The 21117-nt window shown below is 38.5% G+C and overlaps 1 protein-coding gene across 4 annotated transcripts in view; it reads left to right on the plus strand.

The window, feature by feature from the left end:
• The window catches only part of Nptn (neuroplastin), a 78369-nt gene that overhangs the window by 47230 nt on the left and 10022 nt on the right, over nucleotides 1-21117 (plus strand). For all 4 annotated transcript variants that reach the window (XM_029543094.1, XM_021206843.1, XM_021206844.1 and 1 more), the window contains 2 exons: nucleotides 874-968; nucleotides 18729-18862. In XM_029543094.1, coding sequence (XP_029398954.1) covers nucleotides 874-968; nucleotides 18729-18862 — 229 coding nt within the window. The remainder of the gene's footprint in view (nucleotides 1-873; nucleotides 969-18728; nucleotides 18863-21117) is intronic.

Genomic DNA, 21117 nt, shown 5'->3' on the forward strand with positions numbered 1-21117 from the left:
TTTTTTTTTTTTTTTTTTTTTTTTTTTTTATAATGAACAATATAATATAATTCATTGGGCCAGTAAGTGGTTAAGATTAAGAGTTTTCATTAAACATTAGTTTCTGCAGTGGAGATGTAGATCTTTTAAGTGATGTTCAGAAGAATATTTTGAAGCTATCTCTGTATTAATATTTATCCTCTAATCTGGGGCAGTTGATTTTTTTTTTCCTTTCTGCAGTTACCACTACCTGTCTGTGTGTCTGTCTGTCTGTGTGTTTGTCTGTGTATGTGTGTCTGTTTGTGTGTGTGCAGGAGGAAGTGTATTGAAGCTGTGTGAGGTTGTCATCAGCTGTGAGCCTTGAGAGGAACTAAAATCCTGGCCACATATTCTTCTTACACTAATTTCTTTACTTGGTCTGGATCCACACACACTTGTTTGTTCTGACTTTGTTCATTCACTCACTCGTTTCCTCATTTCTTCACTATAGTATGTGTATCAGGTGAGGGCTCAGTATAGGATTGTGTACCAGTTAAACAGTGCCCACTTCCATACCACATCGTTTGTTGTAGAGACAGATATCAGTCAATATGATAAATACATGGATACAAATTCTGGTAAATTCTATGAAGAACCACAGTGTGAGAGTAATGGGGGAGGAGGAAATTTAGATGATGTGCCATGTGAGCTCAGACGTGACAGAAAAAGGCTGCAGTATGCTGTGTAATGGGAGGAACAGTATAGGAACATTCTATGGAGATTTTGAGGTGGAAACAAGTTTGTCATATTGCAAGTGCCTTGTAGAGCTAGAATATGGTCCCTTCTTGTTGCCTGTTTGATTTGCCTTCTTTTGCCCAGTTAACTCATTTCTTTTCTTTTTCCTTATCTCTGCAGGATCAATAAGCCAAGAGCTGAGGATTCAGGCGAATACCACTGTGTGTATCATTTTGTCAGCGCTCCTAAAGCAAATGCCACCATTGAAGTGAAAGGTACAGCCTATCAAAGGCTTCTTCTGAAATACTACTTTCCTTTGGATGTCTAGTTTTTAAGAATTCTTATTTCCATTTTGAGAAGCAATGTAATTTATAGCTAAGACGACAGGATTAGAAACCTGGCTGCCTAGTTTTAAATACCAGCTCCATTGTGTACTAACTGTATACCTTTTCAAGTTCCTGACTTTCCATGCTTCCATTCCTTTATTTGTAAAATAAGAACATCAATATCACTTACTTGATACATCTGATGGGAGCATTAATTATAGTACATTTACTATATAAAATTACTGTTTGATGTGTCAAAATGCTTAAGTAGTAGCATCTTATGATCCAACATTGTATAAGTTCTTTTTTTTTTTTTCAATTTTTATTAGGTATTTACTTCATTTACATTTTAAATGCTATCTCCAAAGTCCCTTATACCCTCCTGTAGTGTTTCTGCGCCACGCAGACTGGCGGCGCCGTGTCTGCGTGGGCAGAAAACACCTTGGGGTGGGTTCGCACTGTAGAGCTAAGCTTCCTGAAAATAGAGATGATCTGCAAGAAAGATTATTTATTGATTACACGCGGGAGAACCCAACCCTCTCCCACGTGTCCCAATGTCCCAATGGCGCGCGGTCAGATCCTCAGGGGAGCTGTGTCCAGAAGGCGGTCCAATTGAGTAGGCGTGGTTGGTCCGGTGACCAGTGGGCGTTGACAGTGGGCGGTCCGAGGACGCTGTGTTCTGGCTGATCTGCTGCACTCCAGCTGATCCGGGGAGCAACCCCCAGCGTGCCTGTAAGGGGCACAACACAATGGTCAGAGACCCAACACCCTCCCCCCTGTATAAGTTCTTAAATCTTATAGGTATGACTATTTAGGTCTTAGTTGAGCCTGGCCACATTTGTGAAAGTACATTGTGCAGGGTTAATATAAAGATATATTTTTTTAAGGAATTCTTGTGGGTGTGTGGCATCTTAAAGATGAGGCTATAGCAGAGAGTTTCACAGGCAAATAGAACTATACAAATTGTAGCTACCTAATAACACTAATCTTAGTTTTCATACGTTATTCACAAGGAGAAGCAAAGACCCCCAAAAGTGAAACCATTGTGTCCTGTAATGAGTTTGTGTCAGGGTTAACCTAGAGCCAGGTTTTGATTATCCAATATAATACTTTTTCCATTGTAATGATGTCTAAGAGAATGTTTGAGGTACTGCTTAGGAAACCAGGTTTTTATTTATTTTTTTATTTTGTTGAGAAAGGACTATAGAAAGACAAACTTGTGCTAGAAGGACAGATTTGGGGGAAAAGAAAGGTCCAAGCAGTTACTTAGCTTTTCCTTAAAATATTTGGAAGATTAAAAATGCAGATTGAAGAGTTGGTCTTATTTAGCATCCTCTATGTATGAAGGGAAAGAACTGTTGTGGTGATACAGTCCTGATTTATGAGGTAATAAAGGCATAAATTCTGAGTTGTGGAGTTCCAGTGAATACAGCAGATCACAACAGGCCAGGACTTGTTGCTTAATTCCTTTCTGCTTTTGGAGAATGCCGAATTTGTTTAACATGAGGATGAAAAGTGTTGGAAGGTGTTTTCTCTATCCCAGTAGTAGACCTTCCCAACTGTAAGTGAGCTGAGTTGTGTGAGGAAACTTTGACTTTGAAGCCCTGTGTCATTCCTGCTGAGCTCTTAGTACAGTCCTAAGTGGTATGGGACAGGATAAGTTTGTTTGTTTACTTATTTGGATAACTAAATAAAATTGCAGGTACTGAATAACTGCAATCTTAATGGTTTTGGCAATTGTGATTTATAAGCAGCACTTAAAGTGCAAAAAAAAATAGTTTCTTTTCTTTGTTTAGCTGGCTTAGATGTAGGGTTCAGGGCTGATGAGATGACTAAGTTGTTAAAAGTGCTTTTTGTGCAAAGCTGGTGACCTGTTTCAATCCCCCAAACCCAGATAAAGTTAGAAAGTACACCAGCTCTGGTTATTCTCTGACCTCCACATGCTCACCATACTCCCAGTAGCAACTTATAGTAACTAAAGCTTTGTTTGTTGTTTTATTGTTTAAAGAGGGTGAGAGTCAACAGTCCCAGGGATATACTTAATATTTCTGTGGCAGATATGAAGCAGTAGTGAGGAGGGGCAGAACATAGAGGGCTGCTGGCTTAGTGTTTTAAGACAGAAGTTACAATTTGTATATTTTGGGGAGTGGCTCAGTAAAGTAAATGTTTGCTATTAAAGCATGAGAATCTGAGTGTGACTCCCCAGAACTCACATGAAAAGTGGGCACATTCCCCGAGAGCAGTTACAGCTCTACAGAGACAGACAGAGACAGAGGCAGAAGGATCCCTGGGCTTTGATCCTGTCTTAAAAAATTATGTGAACAATTAGGGAAGACACCAAACATTGACTTATAACCTCCACTTGTATGCACACACTGTACACTTGTAGCACGTTCTTCATGTGCTTTCATGTTCAAGTTGTTGACTGCACTGATAACCTTTTACTGTATTATAACCCTGTTAGGAAAACAGGAACAAATAGTGGTATCCTGGTTTAAAAGACTGAGAAATTTCTGATATGTGAAACTCTGAGGTGTTATCTGTGATTATATTGGCCAAATAAATGTATGATACAGTCTATCAAAATTCCCAAGGGGTTTTAGCTTTTTCATTCTCTCCCGTAGCATGTGGATAGAAAATAAAATGTGTAATATCTTGAGTCTTTAAGATTGCTGATAGTTTAGTTTGTTTAAGAATAGAAACATTGAACATTTTGTATGTTAAGTTCAAAAAGCTTTGACTAAATACAACCCAGGATCATATTCTAAGCTAGCTTCCAATTGTGATCGTGTGTGAAAACTGACTTAAATTTAGAAGGGAGTTTTAACTCTAAACCACTGTGGCAGTGCCTCTGGGGTAGAGTTAAAGGCCATTTTATAGCTTTAGAGATGTGAAATCTGCAGAACAGTAAGAGGTTATTATACTTGAAAAATTCAAGATTTGGGGAAATATAAATGACCTCTTTGCTGATGAAATCTCTGAGGTTCCTCTTTATGTATAGATTTAACTGAACCAGCTCTTTGGAACAATGAAATTTGTAACTGTTTGTTCACTGAATTCTATAGTCAGTTCTTTTTCTTCACAATAAAGGACATGTGTTTGAATGACCATGCCTTTTTCATTCATAGATTGTTTCTACACTCTATTCTAAATTTAAGTCAGTTTTCACACCCAACCACAATTGGAAGTTAGCTTAGAATATGATTCTGGGTTGGGTTTATTCAAAGCTTTTTGAACTCAACATACAAAAAGTTCAGTGTTCTTAATCTTTATTAGACTAAAGTACCAACAATCTTAAAGACTCAAGCTATTACACACAGAATACAAAAGCTAAAACTTCTTAGGAATTTTGATAGCTTGGGGCTGAAAGATAGCTTCAGTGGGTAAAGTGCTTGCTGCATAATCATGAGGACTTGAATTTGGATCCCTTGTACCCACATAAAAAGCTGGGTGTGATAGTGTGGGCCTGTAACCCTAACAATGGGAGATGGAGACAGAAGATCCCTGTGGCTTGGAGCTGTCAATTCTAGCCAGTCAGTGAGCTCTAGGTTTAGTAAGACATGTCCTGCCTCAAAAAGTGAGGTGAAGAGTTATAGAAGATAAGACTCAGTGTTGGCCTCTGACCTCCACACATGTTCATGTGGACATACACACTCATGCATAGATTACGAATCCCCCAAAGTAATATTTGTTTTCCTCATCCTCCTCTTGTAGGATCTGTAGCCCAAATTGGCTTTGTGATTCCCCCTGCCTCAGAATCCCATCCACATACACAAGTTGCTTAAGTATTTCAAAAACAACTTTAGCATTTGTGGGGATGGAAGAAGAACAAGACTGGCCAGGAGAGGGGAAAGAGTTGTGATAATGTCTTGAAGACTTCCTGGGATCTGCCAAGCTAATTCAGAATCAAACACATTTCTCTAGCTTCTTTACTGTAGAGAGTGTGGCTTCCAGGAACTATACATATAGAGGATTCATTGATACTCTAATAGATGTTGAAATATTTTCTTCATACGGCTTTTCAATCCTTTGCCTTTTTCTCTTCTTGACTTCCTTTTCTAAGCTGCTGCTGTTCTCTCTTTCTTACTTAACTTTCCTTACATGTGAGTATATTTTTTAGGATGGAGTCCTAGGATTTCTGGAAGAACATCCCCTGCTTGCAGCTGGACAAGATACTGTGAGGTGTCATTATTGAAAGGAGTAATTTATCTGTATAGCACCTTGGACAAAAGCAGCATTTCATGTCATTCATTGAGGAGACTGCCCAGAAGCATCCTTTAGGCTCCACCTTATGTAAAAGCTGGTTTGAACTTCAAGTTGTGTCTTTGTGAGAACTCTTTGAAAGCATAATCATAGTATCTCTGGAGCATTAATGGTCATCATCTTCAGCTCAAATAACTATTCCTGCTCCAGGTCAGGATGCTGCTGACCTTTCTTAATAAGAACAGCTAATACTGTATACTTAGTGTATACCAGGCAGGGTTTGTTTCTCTCCTCGTCTTTAGTCTTCACAAGCGTATGGAGTTGTTGTTGTTGTTGTTATATCAGCTACTAGTCAGGTGAGAAAATAGAGGTTTTGTGGGATTAAACAACTGACCTAGTGTGGCTGAGTTAACTATTGGGGCCAGATTGTCACCTAGGCACTCTGGCACCATGCTGCTGTGTTCAGCACAGGATAAGTGAAAGGCTTTTGAAAGTTAGAGAAAATGGATTCTAATCTTGTCCTGTCAGTAAGCTTACCACAAGCTTAACTAGTCCATTTTTCACCTCTGGGCCTTAGTTTCCTTTAGTGTCAGATAAAGTAAAATTAAGACAGTAATTTTAAAGGTTCCTTTATAGTTCTAAGACTGTGTGGCCTCTAGTTGGACTCAGGAGATTTTAATACTGAAGAAAATGAATTCTGTTTTTCTCATGGCAACAACCAGCTTCTCAAGATGGGGAACAATTCTTCAGTGTATCTTATACCTTTACTTATCTATGGGACAGTTCTTTCTTACAGTTCACAACATCTAACACTGGCACCAGAAGTGGCTTTATTTTTATTTAATTATTAACTGGGGGATGGTGATGGTGGTGGTAGACAGAGTCTCATGTATCTCATACTGGCCTTTAACTCACTGTGTAATGAAGTATAACCACCTTCAACTTCTGATTTTCCTGCCTCTACCTCAGCAGTGTTTGGACTACATGCATGCATCATCGTACCTGGTTTTAATGCACTTGGGATTAAACCTAGAACTTTATACATTCTGAACAAGCAGTCTACTGAGCAATAACTCTTAATAGTTAGACTAGTATTCTCAAACTTAATTCAGTTCATCTGAAATGCCTGGACATCAGACCTCTAAAAGCACATCAAGTAGTCAGTTACAGTAGTGCATGCAGTCTTAGCTACCTATGAGGCTGAGGTAAGAGAATCACTCAAGTTTATCCGTTTGAGAATAGCCTGAGCAACATAGTTAGAATCTTTCTTTAAAAAGAAAGAAAGAAAGAAAGAAAGAAAGAAAGAAAGAAAGAAAGAAAGAAAGAAAGAAAGAAAGAAAAGGAAAAAAAGAAAGAAAGAAAGGAAAAGAAAAGAACAAGCAAGAAAGAGAATGAAAGGAAAAGAAAGAAACGAAAAAGGACCCAGCTCCCAGAAAACCCAGCATCCAGGTAATTCTAGTCTTTGGCCAAGGTTGTGAACCACTGTCTCAAGTGTGCTTTCTCAGTAGTGTTACTGAAGGCAACACAGCCCCTAGATTAGTTTGATTAGCTGCCTCAGACCAACAGGACCTAATTAAGTATTATTAAATGGCAAGCCCATATAAACTAAGCTATTACAACAGATCATTAATCAATATACTTTGGAAGTGTCTGGCCTGAGTAAGCTTTAAGCTATAGTGAAAGTCTTGTTTATATAAGCAGGAAGAATACATAAAAACTAGCATCTCTTTCATTCTTGCTACTAATAACTTAGAAGTCTAAATATTTCCTTCCTGGAATGATAGTTCAGTCTAAGTGGTTTTTTGCTGTTGCTTTTGGTTTCATGCCTTAGTGGCTTGGATCTTAACTGTGTAGACTAGGCTAGCCTCAAATGTGGTACAATTCTCTTGCAGCTGCCTCCCAAGTTCTTGGGTTATAGGCATACACCATTATGCCTATCCTTAGTGTTTATTCCTGAGTTTTTACCTTTTGTTAGGTTAGTATAGAGATGTAATTTAATCCTTTCAAGGCCTCTGTATAATAATGTATAGGTATTGATTCTATTTTATAGGAGGAAACACTAAAATTCAGAAGATTTTATTTTACATTTTAAAAATTATTTTCTCATATATTACATCCCAATCACAGTTTCCCCTCCTGGTCCATCCCTGCTACACTCATTCTCCATTTCTCTTAAGAAAAGGGCAGGCCTTCCATGGCTATCAACTAAATATAGCATATCAAGTTGCAGTAAGACTAGGTACCTCAACTCGTATTAAGGCCGGGCAAGACAACCTAGTAGGGGGGAAAGGATCCCCCAAAGCAGACAAAAGAGTCTTAGACACGCCTGTTGGAAATCCCACAAGAAGACCAAGGCACACAACTATAGCATATATGTAGAGAGCCTAGGTCAGACCCTTGTAGGCTCCCTGGTTGTCAATTCAGTCTCTTTGTAGTGGCTATTCCTGGTTGTCAACTTGACTATATTTGAAATGAACTACAATCCAGAATTGGAAGGCTCACCAGTGAACCTAATCTGGAGACTGGGAGATAGAAGTTTCTGATCTGGATCTTGGTATGGAGATCTTGAGACACAGTGGTGATTGAATCCAGAAGATTAAGACAGGGAGATCTCCGAGTCCAAGATCATCTGGGATTAAAGGTGTGGTGGCACACACCTTTAATCTGGGCTACACATTCTGCTGAGGACCATATAAGGACATTGGAAGAAGGGAGTCTGGCTCTCGCTCTTTCGCCTTCTTGCCGTGTGGGACTCAGCAACTGCTAGATCTTTGGACTTCCATTCACAGCTACTACTGAACCATTGTTGGAATTTGAACTGCAGACTGTAAGTCATCAATAAATTCCTTTACTATATAGAGACTATCTGTAAGTTCTGTGACTCTAGAGAACCCTGACTAATACACTCTTTGAGCCCTTTTGAGCCCAGGTTGATCCTGTGGGGTTTTTTTGTGGTGTCCTTGACCCCTCTAGCTTCTTCTTCTCCCCCCACCCCTTCTACAGGATTCCCTGAGCACCACCTAATATTTGCCTGTGGGTCTCTGCATCTGTTTCCATCAATTGCTGTATGATGACAATTAGGTTAGGCACTAATCAACGAGTATAGCAGGATTTCATTAGGAATTAATTAATTGACCCCCCCGCCCCCCAATACGTGTTTGGTTCTATCTCAGGTCTCTGGGATACCCAGCTTCTGGGTACCAGCCCTCCAGGCAGTGTCAGGGGTAGGCTCCCTGTTTGGCATGGGTCTCAAGCTGGACCCGTTATTGGTTATCCACTCTCACAATATCTGTGCCACCTTTACCCCAGTACATCTTGTAGGCAGAACAAATTGTAGGTCAAAGGTTTTGCAGCTGAGTTAGTGTTCAAATCCCTCTACTGGAAGTCTTGCTGAGTTACAGGAGATAGCCAGTTCAGGCTTCATATCCCCAATTACTAGGAATCTTAGCTAGGGCCATCCTCATCGATTTTGCATTGTAGTAGGTTTCTAGCTTATCCCTAAGATACATGTCAATTCTAGTTGTCTCTTCCAGTGCTCTTTTCCTCCATCTTTCCCCCACCTGTTCCCTCCTTTACCTGTCCCCATCCACCCACAGTTCATCTGTAATACCAAATCTGTTTTCCCTTCCCAGGGAAATTCAAGCATCCCTGGGATGAGCCCTACTTTTACTTAGCTTCTCTGTGTCTTTCTGGGTATGGGTTACCCTACTCAGGATGGGTTTTTGTTTGTTTGCTGTTTGTTTGTTTTTTCTAATTCCATTCATTTGCCAGCAAATTTCATGATTTTAATTTTTTAATAGTCAAGTAATACTCCATTATATACATTTTCTTTATCCATTCTTCATTTGAGGGACATATAGGTTGGTAGAATGGACTATCCTTTAGGTATATATAGATAAATTCCCAATTTTCCGAGACACTGTCATTTTGATTTTTGAAGTGGTTGTACAGTTTGCACTATTGCCTGTAATGGAGGAGTGTTCCCCTTGCTCCACATCTTCACCAGCATGAGCTGTCACTTGTGGGTTTTTTTTTTAATTTTTATTTATTTTTATTCTTATTTAATAAAATAGACTTTGAACTAAAATTAATCAAAAGAGACAGGGAAGAACACTTTATACTCATGAAAAGAAAAATCTACCACACTGATATTTTAATTCTGAACAACTATGCCCCAAACACAAAGGAATTCACATTTGTAAAAGAAAAATTGCTAAAGCTTAAATTGCTCATCAAACCCCAGACATTAGGAGTAGGAGACTTCAACATCCCATTCTTACCAACTGATAGGCCATCCAAACAAAAACAAAACAGAGAAATAATGAAACTAACAGACATTGTGAATCAAATGGTCCTAAGAGACATCTGTAGAATATTTTCCTAAAACACAAAAGAATATACCTTCTTCTCAGCATATCATAGATCCTTTTCCATAATTGACCACCTAAGTGGTCACAAAGCAAGCCTCTACAGATACACCAAAACTGAAAAAGCTCCGTGTATCTTGTTTGTTTGTTTGTTTGCTTGCTTTGTTTTTTGAGACAGGGTTTCTCTGTATAGCCCTGGCTGTCCTGGAACTCACTCTGTAGACCAGGCTGGCCTCAAACTCAGAAATCAGCCTGCCTCTGCCTCCCAAGTGCTGGGATTAAAGGCATGTGACACCACTCCCTGCAAGCTCCGTGTATCTTATCAGACCACCAAGTATTAAAGCTGGCCTATAACAACAGAAGCACCAGAAAGACTACTCACTCATGTAAAGTGAACAACTCTTTACTCAACCATCTCTGGTTCAGGGAAAAAAATAAAGAAATTAAAGGCTTTCTAGAATTCAATATAAATGATGACATAATATACCCAAAATTATGGGACACAATGAAAACAGTGTTAAGAAGAAAGTTCATAATGCTAAGTGCTTTCCTGAAGAAATTCGAAAGTTCTCATAAAAAAAAACAATTTAAAAGTGTACATAAAAGCTCTAGAAAAAAAAGAAGCAAGCCCACCAAAGAGGAGTAGAAGGCAGGAAATAATTAAAATCAGGGTTAAAATCAATCAATTAGAAACAAGGAAAAATAGAATCAAGGAAACCAAAAGCTATTTCTTTGAGAAAATTAACAAGATAGACAAACTTGTAGCAAAACAAACTAAAAGTCAGAGAGACACTATCCAAATAAGCAAATCACAAATGAAAAGGGAGTCATAACAACAGACAATGAGGAAATTCAAAGAATTATTAAATGTTACTACACAAGCCTTTGCTCCACAAAATAAAATATTAATGAAATAGATGATTTTCTAGAAATATACCACTTACCAAAGTTAAATAAAGATCAGGTAAATTATTTTAACAGCTCAATAACCTCTGAGAAAATAGAAGCAGTCATCAAAAGTCTTCCCACCAGGAAAGCCCACTATCAGATGTTTCAGCACAAAATTCTACCAGACGTTCTAATACCAAAACTCCTCAAACTATTCCACAAAATAAAAACAGGAGGAATACTACCAAACTCATTCTAAGAGACCACAGTAATCCTAATACATAATCCACACAGAGACTCAACAAAGAAAGAGAATTTCAGACTGATATCTCTTATGAACATTGACTCAAAAATGCTCAATAAAATACTTGCAAGATGGGCCAGGCGTGGTGGCGCACGCCTTTAATCCCAGCACTCGGGAGGCAGAGGCAGGCGGATTTCTGACTTCGAGGCCAGCCTGGTCTACAAAGTGAGTTCCAGGACAACCAGGACTATACAGAGAAACCCTGTCTCAAAAAAACAAAAAAACAAAACAAAAAAAAAAAACTTGCAAGATGAATCTAAACACTGAAAAAATATCATCTACCATGATCCCAAGGATGAAGGTATAGTTCAATATATAAAAATCCATTATAATTATCCACCATATAAACAAAAAATCCTGATCATCTCACTAGATGGTGAAAAAGGCTTGGACAAAATCCAACAAACCTTTATGTCAAAAGTCTTAGAGCCATCAGGGATACAAGGCACATACCTAAGCATAATAAAAACAACATACAGCAAGCTAACAGCCAACATCAAATTAAATGAATCCAAACTTAAAGCAATTCCACTAAAACCAGGGATAATAAAAGGCTGCCTACTCTTTCTCTTAAGTATTCAATATAGTAGTTGAAGTCCTTGATAGAGAAATTAATATCCTAGCTAAGACAGCTAATGGGGATGAAGGGGATCTCCTTGGGAATTGGAAAGGAGGAAGTTGTGGATGATATGATAGTATATATAAGTGATCCAAACATTTTTACCAGAGATCTCATACAGCTAAGAGAAAACCTTTGGCAAAGTGACTGGATACAAATTAACTCAAAAATTCCGTAGCAATCTTTTATATAAATAATAAATGGGCCAAGAGAGAAATTAGAGAAATAACACCCTTTACAATAGTCACAAATATAATGAAATAAATTGGTATAACTCTTAACTAAACAAATGAAGGATGTCTGACAAAAACTTCAAATCACTGAAGAAAGAAGTTCACGATTATATGGTGTCTTAGGGTTTTACTGCTGTGAACAGACACCATGACCAAGGCAAGTCTTATAAAAAATAACATTTAATTGGGGCTGACTTACAGGCTCAGCAGTTCAGTCCATTATCATCAAGGTGGGAGCATGGCAGTATCCAGGGAGGCATGGCACAGGCAGAGCTGAGAGTTCTTCTTCATCCAAAGGCTGCTAGTGGAAGTCTCGTCACTTATGTTTTTGATCCTACCCATTCTGACCGATTTAAGATGGAATCTCAGAGTTGTTTTGATTTGATTTCTCTAATGGCTAAGGATGTTAAACATTTCTTTAAGTGCTTCTTGGCCATTTGAAATTCCTCTGTTGAGAATTCTCTGTTTAGATCTGTACTCCATTTTTTAATTGAATTATTTTGGTTTGTTAATGTCTAATTTCTTGAGTTCTTTATTTTGGAAATTAGCATGGTCATCTCATTAGATGTTGAAAAGCCTTTGACAAAATGTAACACTCTTTTTATGATAAAAATCTTAGAGAGATTAGGTATACAAGAGACACACCTAAACATAATAAAGGCAATATATAGCAAGCCAGTAGTCAACATTAAATTAAATGGAAAGAAACTCTAAGCAATTTCACTAAAATCATGAATAAGACAGGCTGTTTACTCTTTCCATAGCAATTCAATATAGTACTTGAAATATTAGCTAGAGTAATAAGACAATTGAAGGGGGATCAAGGGGATACAAATTGGAAAGGAAGGGCTGGAGATGGCTCGCTCATCGGTTAAGAACACTGAGCTCAATTTCCAGCATCCATATGGTGGCTTAACATCCATCTATAATGGGATCTGATGTTCTCTGCTGGTATGTCTGAGGACAGTGACATGCACTCACATATATAAAATAAATAAAATCTTTTTTAAAAAATTAGGGAGAAGTCAAAGTATCACTATTTGCAAATGATATGATATTATACATAAGAAACCCCAAAAATTCTACCAGGGAACTCCTATAGCTGATAAACACCTTCATCAGAGTGGCTGGATACAAGATTAACTAAAAGAATTTAGTAGCCTTTCTATATACAAAAGATAAATTGTCAGAGAAAAAAAATAGAGAAATGATACCCTTCTCAATACCCACAAATAATGTAAAATATCTTGATATGACTTTAACCAAGAAAATGAAAGACCTGTATGAAAATAATTTCAAGTTTTTGAAGAAAGAAATTGAAGAAGACATCAGAAGATGGAAAGATCTCCTATGCTCATGAATTGGTAAGAATAACATAGTGAAAATGGCCATCTTACCAAAAGTAATCTACAGACTTAATACAATCCCCATCAAAATTCCAACACAATTTTTTTTAAAGATTTGTTTATTTCATGTATGTGTGTACACTGTTGCTGTCTTCAGACACACCAGAAGAGTGCATCGGATGCCCATTACAGATGGTTGTGAGCCACCATGTGGTTGCTGGGAATTGAACCCAGGGCCTCTGGAAGAACAGTAAGTGCTCTTAACCAATGAGCCATCTTTCTCTAGCCCCCCCCCCCAACATAATTCTTTACAAACCTTGAAAGAGCAATTCTCAACTTCATATGGAAAAACAAAAAAACCCAGGATAGCTAGAACAATCTTATATAATAAAAGAATTTCCAAAATGGCATGGTATTTGCATAAAAACAGGTTGATTAATTGGATAGAATCAAAGACCCAGAGGTAAATTCATACACTTAATGGACACCTGATTTTTGACAAAGAAGCCAAAATTATGCAATGGAAAAAAGAAAGCATCTTTAACAAATTGTTCTGGTCTAACTGGATGTCAGCATGTAGAAGAATGCAAATAGATCTGTATCTACCACCCTGCAAGTCCAAGTGGATCAAAGACCTCAACATAAAACTAGATAGAACCTAATAGAAGAGAAAGTGGGGAATAGCCTTGAACACAGTGACACAGGACAGAACAGACACCAGTCCTGCAGGCATGAAGATCAACAATTACAAATGGGACCTCATGAAGCTGAAAAGTGTTATAAGGCAAATGACACATCAGCGGGACAAAATGGCAACCTACAGAATGAGAAAAGATATTCACTAACCGCAAAGATTTTAAATGGCTGGTGTTAGGTTGCTTAGTTAGTTGGTAAACTAATAGAGGCTTGATAGCATCTAGGTATTTTTGATTTCCAAATTCAAAACTTGCCTTTTATATTCCCACTGCTGTGAGTCTCTGCTAAGGTCACCCCCATTGATTCCTGGGAGCCCTCCCCAGCCTGTGGTTCTTTATGTAGGGTTGAGGCCTTGTATTTTCTCTGTTCAGTTTGGCATGTTGGTTGGAATCAGCATTTTTGTTCATCTTAAGTTTGGGCAGTTATGTTGGTGAGACTTTACAGTTATAGTTTCTGATGGCACAATCTAGAAGGTACACAAATCTAGAAGGTACAGCAAATTTTCTGACCCTCTGGCTCATTGAATCTTTACACGCCCTTTTCTGTAATGTTCCTTGAGCCTTAGATGTGGGGAGTGTATTGAAGGTGTATGTGTTAAGATTGGGCTCCACAACTGTGCATTCTGATTGGTTATGGTTGTCTGTAGGACTTTCTGTCTATTGCAAAAAGATGTGTCCTAGATGAGGGTGAATACTACACTGATAAGGCTATACTCTGGAGGAATATGTGGGAAGTCTGGGTGTGGAGTTGTGTGGTGGAGGTGGCACCTGTAGGTGGATGCAGGTCCCTAATACTTTTTGACTGAAGAAATCTGAGAAAAAGATATCAGTAGATCAGAGTAATGGCATAGTAACTGTAGGAAAGTTGCTTTTATAGAAGCAGTAGAGGCAGCCTGATAATCCTTAGGTAGTAAAGAATTTTTCATGGAAAAACAAAAAGATGTTTCCATTGGTAATATTGAACCTAGAAAGCACTTAGGTTTGACAAGAACTGATTATAAATGTAGCTTGGAGCCTTACCTATTCCATTCCTATCCTCAGTGCCTCTGGAAATGTTTGCAAGTCCCAGTCTGCCTTGGAAGCAATCTGGGACTATAGGACTTTGGATTCTTTCTAAACCAAAGAAGCCAAGTAGTTCAAAGGTCATATGTGGTATCAGACAATGATGTAATACGATTCTCCAGGATTTTACAGTTTCAGTGAATGTTCAGACATCTTACCTACCTAAATATTTAAGAACTCTGGGAACTAGGCAGGTGCAAGAATTATCTTCATTTGATAAGTATAGATCAAAGCACGGAAGAAAATCCAACTCAACTGGAATTTAAAACAGTACCTTTTGATTGTCTTTCCTACCCTGGCCTACTTTGAGTTTCATTGCTTTCAGATGTTTTGTTAAATAAGCCTTAGTAGAAAATATCAGGATAAAAGAAGCTTAAATTCAAAGAATTAGCTCCCTATCAGGCTTCTTGGATCCTTAAAGCTGTTCTGAAGCATGCACTGTTTATTTCTTAGGTGAGCCCTAAAAGTGGAGAGTAATCGTCCTCAGCATATCTACATCCTGAAATTCTCCAAATACTAACTCAAGAGTATAATAAGTTGGATAGTTGTGGAGAGTCATCATTTTATTTTATTTTATTTTTATTTAATTTTATTTCTTCTCCTGATTCCCTAACATGGTCTCATGTAGTTGAAGCTGGACTAAAATCTGTTATTTTTTCCCCTTCTTCCTCCTAAGTGCTGAGATTGTAGGCATGAATCACTACTACACCCAACAGGGTTTTGTTTTTGTTACTTGATATTTTGTTTAGTTTCTTTTTAAAAATTTTTATTTTATTTTTGAGATAATATAATCCATTTCCCCCTTTCCTTCTTCCAAATAACCTTCCTTGCTTTCTTTCAAATTCATGACATCTTTTTTCATTAATTGTTGTTATATGCATGCATGTATGTGTGTATATGTGTGTGTGTGTATGCATATATATTCCTCAGTCTGTATAATATTACTTGTGTATTATATATTGTTTGGTATAACTAGTAGCTGGTTTTTTTTTTTCCCCAGGGAATGCTGTATCTCCCACTATCAACATGCCTTTGGTTCTTGGTGTAGGTTTGAGAACTTGTGGTATTTCCCCATCTACTTTTGCATGTCTGTTGTCCTTGTTCAGTTCATGGTTAGGCAGTCATGTTGGTGAGACTTTATGGGCATAGCTTCTGGCATTACTAAGAAACATAGTCTTAGCAAACTCTCTGGTCTTTTGGTTCTTAGAATCTTTCTACTTTTTCTTCTGCAATGATCCTTGATCCTTAGGTGCATGGGTGTTTTGTAGATGTATCCGTTTGTTACTAGGCTCCACAGCTTTGCATTTTCATCAGTTGTAGTTTTATGTACTGGTCTCTGTCTCTTGCAAAGAGAAGTTAGAACTTAATGCTGGTTTAGTAAAATGATGGTTGAAGATTCTCCTTCAAGACCTGTGACTTCCCTAGCACTGGTTTGGTTGGCTCGGTTTCTAATTCCAAGTGTGGTGTCTTTCATTGAGCAGTTCTAAAATCTAATTAGAGAGCTGCTGGTTACCACTAAGTGGTATGCTGTGTACCACTGCTGCACCCTACGGTTATGCCATTCTGGTGGTACATCTACTCAACATCTGAAGATTTGGAGCTCTAGGAGCTTCCAGTGAGAGCTCATGTGATGTTTTGTCTTCCTGGATCTGGGTTACCTCACTCAATACTAATTCTATCCACTTAGCACAAAGTTCATGATTTCATTTTCCTTTGCACCTGAATAGTATTCTGTAGTGTATATGCACCACATTTTATTATCCATTTGTTGGTAGAAGGACATTTAGGTTGTGTAAATTTCTTAGCTGTAGTGCATAGAGTAGCAATGAATGAGCAAGGGTCTGTAGAGTAGGATGTCAAGTTCTTTGGTCATATGCCAAAGAGTTTTTGTTTGTTTGTTTGTTTGTTTGTTTTTAAAGAAGTCTCCATACCGATTTCTATAGTGACTGCCCTACTTTGTAATCCCAACAGTGAGTGAGGGTTCCCCCTTTATCCTACTTCACCTTCAGAATTTGTTGTAGGTTTGTTTTGTTGATTGTTGCCATTCTGATTGGGTAAGATAAAATCTCAAAGTTGTTTTATTTGAATTTCCTTAATTGCTAGAGATGATGAATTTATTTTTTTAGTTATCTTTTTCAGCTGTTTTTGTTTGTTTGTTTGTTTTGAGAACTTTTCGAATGAGTCTTTTTTTAAAAATTGTGTGAGTATATTTTGGATATTAATTCTTTAGATGTATAGCTGGCAAAGATTATCTCCCATTCTTTGGACTTCCTTTTCAACAGTTGATTGTTTCTTTAGCTATGCAGAAGCTTTTTAGTTTTAGGAAGGTCCCACTTGTCAATTGTTGCCCTTAATTGTTAGGCAAATGGAGTCCTATCATAAAAGTCCTGTGTCATATGAGGGATGCTTATATTTTCTTATAGCAGTTTCAATGTTGCAAGTTCAAGTTTAAGTCTTTGCTCCATTTGGAGTTAGTTTTTGTTTGCGGTGATAGATACAACATGCCTAATTTCATTCTTCTATATCCATTTCACAGCTCCATTTGTTGAAGACGCTGACTTTCTCCATCTTACATTTTTGGCATCTTTATCAATTACTAAGTGGCAGAAGTTATGTGTACTTGGCTCTTTAGTTTTGTTACATTGATCTGCATGTCTGTTTTTGTGCCAGTACCAAATTGTTTTTATTACAATGGTCTATAATATAGCTTAAGATCTGGAATGGTAGTTCCTCTAGGGTTGTTCTTTTTGTTTAGTATTATTTTGGCCATTCAAGTTCTTTTGTGGTGCCATATGAATGCTAGGACTTTGTTTGTTAGAGAGAGGGCATATAGGTTGGGGGCAATGTGTGTGTTGTTCTTTTCTTTCAACATGTGTTGCAGGGATCTAAATCAGGCTGTCAGACTTGGCAGCCTTGTTTGCTTCCTTTTTGGAGAGAGGGTCTTGCTGTGTAGTCCTAGGCTGCCCTTGAAGTCTCTTTATCAGCCTCTGCTTCCCAGTAGACATGTCACCACATCTGTCGCAAGTCAGGTTTTTTGTTGTTGTTGTTTTTTGTTTTTTTTGGAGGCAGGGTTTCTCTTTGTAGCCCTTGCTGTCTTAGAACTTAGTCTGTAAAGCAGGCTGGCTTCAAACTCAGAGATCCACCTGCCTCTGCTTCCCAAGTGCTGAGATTAATGGTATGTGCCACCACCTCCAGGCCTTAAGTCAGGTTTTTATTCTGTTTACAAACCCCTTGAAGATGTTAGTTGAGGTTCCTGATTACTCTTTTTCTCACTGGTTAAGCCCAATGGGCTTGATGTTGGTTTTCCTGAAAGAGATCTGGTCCTTGGTTTTCCTGAAAGAGATCTGGTCCTTGGTTTTCAGTAGCTCTTACAGCATATATCTATTTTCATATATTGTTTAATAGGCTTGATTTTTATGTATCTGGATTTCAAGGAACTTTCATTTTCTTATGTAAGTACACTGTAGCTGTCACCAGACATCCCAGAAGAGGGCATCAGATCTCATTACGAATGGTTGTGAGCTACCATGTGGTTGCTGGGATTTGAACTCAGGACCTTCAGTCAGTGCTCTTAACTGTTGAGCCATCTCTCCAGCCCAAACTTTAATTTTCTTAAGAAAATACTTGCCATTTAACATGATGCATTGAAGGTGTTTGAAGAAGAAAACTTGGCCTACATAAGTGACAATGCTTCTGTTTACATGCTTCCTGAGGAACATGCTTGGGCAGTTAGGGCAATTGAGTTTGTGTGCTTTTTTCAGTAGGTTCTACTTTGGTAGAAATTCTTATGGTATTAACCTTGATATTTCCTTGATGCTTTGGTAAGTAAAGTTAGGGTGTGAAATTGGTCCTCTTAACCCTATTGTAACCCAAAAGGGTCTTCAACACACACAGCTTTGATAAAGACTGATAGCATTAGAAGCAGGACTCTGAGCCAGTAGGTAAGGCCTTTGGTATCTTTTGGTGGTAATGGTTCAATACTTTTTTCACAGCTGCTCCTGACATCACTGGCCATAAACGAAGTGAAAACAAAAATGAAGGGCAGGATGCTATGATGTACTGCAAGTCAGTTGGCTACCCCCACCCAGAGTGGATATGGCGCAAGAAGGAGAATGGTGTGTTTGAGGTGAGTAGGAGGCAGCCCTGTGCTTGATTGAGTTTTTTCCTGAGGAGGTTCAGACATCTGGACCAGTTATAGTTACAACTGTTTCTTTGTTGTAGACGTGGCTTGGGTCATTGTGGAGTGAATTGCAGTTTACACTATGAATATAGAGTTTAGTCTCTATCCAGCATTGACTGTGTACATGATTTGTACACAGCTTTTGCTGTCTGTGCTGGTAAGGGAATAGATTGCTTGCTTTCACAGTTGAATACAAAGCTAAAGCTAATCTAAATGTTTTGCTATAATTCTGTAATGGGTTGTTTTCATTTGTTCTTTGGAAGAAAAGGGACCAAAAATTGGGGGCACTCTGTGGAAACAAAGAGCAGACATAGGCATTTGTAATCTCATAATATTTGCTTCAAAAAGGTCAAAAAACATTTCTAGTCTGTGAAATAATTTTTTTAAAGATTTATATTTCGTGTGTGTGTGTGTGTGTGTGTGTGTGTGTGTGTGTGTGTTAGTTTGCACATTTGTGTGAGTGCCTACAGAAGTCAGAAGAGGGTGTCAGATCTCTTGGAGCAGGAATACAGGTAGTTTTGAGCTGCCTGTTGTGGGAACTGAATTCTAGTCCTCTGTAAGAGCAGCAAATGCACGTAATTGCTGAGCTATCTTTGTGATCCTAAATAATTCTTCAGCTTTATTTTATTTGTGTGGTGGTAGGGTTAACCCACCAGTGCATATTTGTGGAGGTCAAAGAGGGTGTTAGTTATCTTCCTTAGTTTCCACATGGTGAGGCAGTGCCTTTCCTTAAACCTGGGGCTCATGTTTTCTTGACTAGGTTGGAAACTAGCAAGCCCCAGCAATCCTTGTGTCTCCACCTCTTCTCAGAGCTGGGTAACAGGTGTTTTCAGGGTGCCTAGCTTATTACATGTACACTGGCATCAGAGTTATGCTTCTCATAATTGCACAGCAAGTGATCATAACTGCTGAGCCATCTTTGAGCTCCTGTGGAGTGTTTTTTGATGGTGTTTAAATAGTGCCTTGGAGTCTTTTATTCTCTGACTCAGTGATTTCTAGACAGGTTTCTTTTCTGATGGGATTTTCATACTTTTAATGCCCAGATTATACTTTATAGGTGATTCTCAGGACCCTGCAAATTATCTAATCCAGCTTCTTTGGAAAAGTGACATATTAATCAACATAAATTAGTGGCAAAATCAAGGATAATATGTAGTTTTATTTCAAGTCCTGTGTATTTCCCACTTCGTGACCTTTTGACAGAAAAATGTCAAGTATTGATAACGCCAGTGTCAACAGTGATTTTAGAAGTCCATTAGTAAAAAGGCCAGGATGAGGAGCTGGAAGGTGAAGATGCTGACCTGAGTGTTTTTATGGACAGTCATTGTGTTTTCTAAGGTGCTAAGAAGGAATGCCTGTTTCTCTGCTGGTTGTTAGAAAGGAAGTTTCTGGCTTTCACCAAAACCGGTGGAAATTACTTGGCACTTTCATCTCTTGAGAGATGGAAGTTGGAGCCGGGCGTGGTGGCGCACACCTTTAATCCCAGCACTCTGGAGGCAGAGGCAGGCGGATTTCTGAGTTCGAGGACAGCCTGGTCTACAGAGTGAGTTCCAGGACAGCCAGAGCTATACAGAGAAACCCTGTCTCGAAAAACCAAAACCAAACCAAACCAAAACAAAACAACAAAAAAAGAGAGATAGAAGTTGGAATTTCACTATGAAGTCTGAGGTCCTCATTTCAAGTGTGTACCCACTCTCATATGAAGGACCTTCTTCCTCTGCCCTTTGTATATTGTTAATTCTTGCTAGTGTAGGGTGACTATGCAGGCTGCCATGCACCCCCTTCCCACTCATGTCCTTTTAGAGTAGTGTGCAGTTCTGCTCATGTGCTATTACACTCCTGCTTTAGAGACATGCACTGCCTAGAGTGTTCATAACCTGTCACAGCTGTCCTTCCTCCATGACCCTTTGCTAAGGTCAGCTCAGCTCCTGCTCCTCAGTATCTCAAAATTCTCCATCCTGCACTGGTTTTTGCTTTAAAAAAAAAAAAAAAATTCCTTAAGTCATTCGTTCCTGTTGATATCTACCCTGTTTTCTTATACCATTCCACACATACTGAAGTCAGAGGACAACTTTTGGGAGTCTGTTCTTTCTTGCCACCCTAGGTTCCAGGAACGGAATTCAGGTCAACAGGCTTGGGTAACGAATACATTTGCCTGTGGCACTCCCTTGAAGCTAGAGTTTTTCTATACTTTTGTGTCA

This window comes from Mus pahari, chromosome 10, assembly GCF_900095145.1.
Source record: "Mus pahari chromosome 10, PAHARI_EIJ_v1.1, whole genome shotgun sequence".
Taxonomy (NCBI): domain Eukaryota; kingdom Metazoa; phylum Chordata; class Mammalia; order Rodentia; family Muridae; genus Mus; species Mus pahari.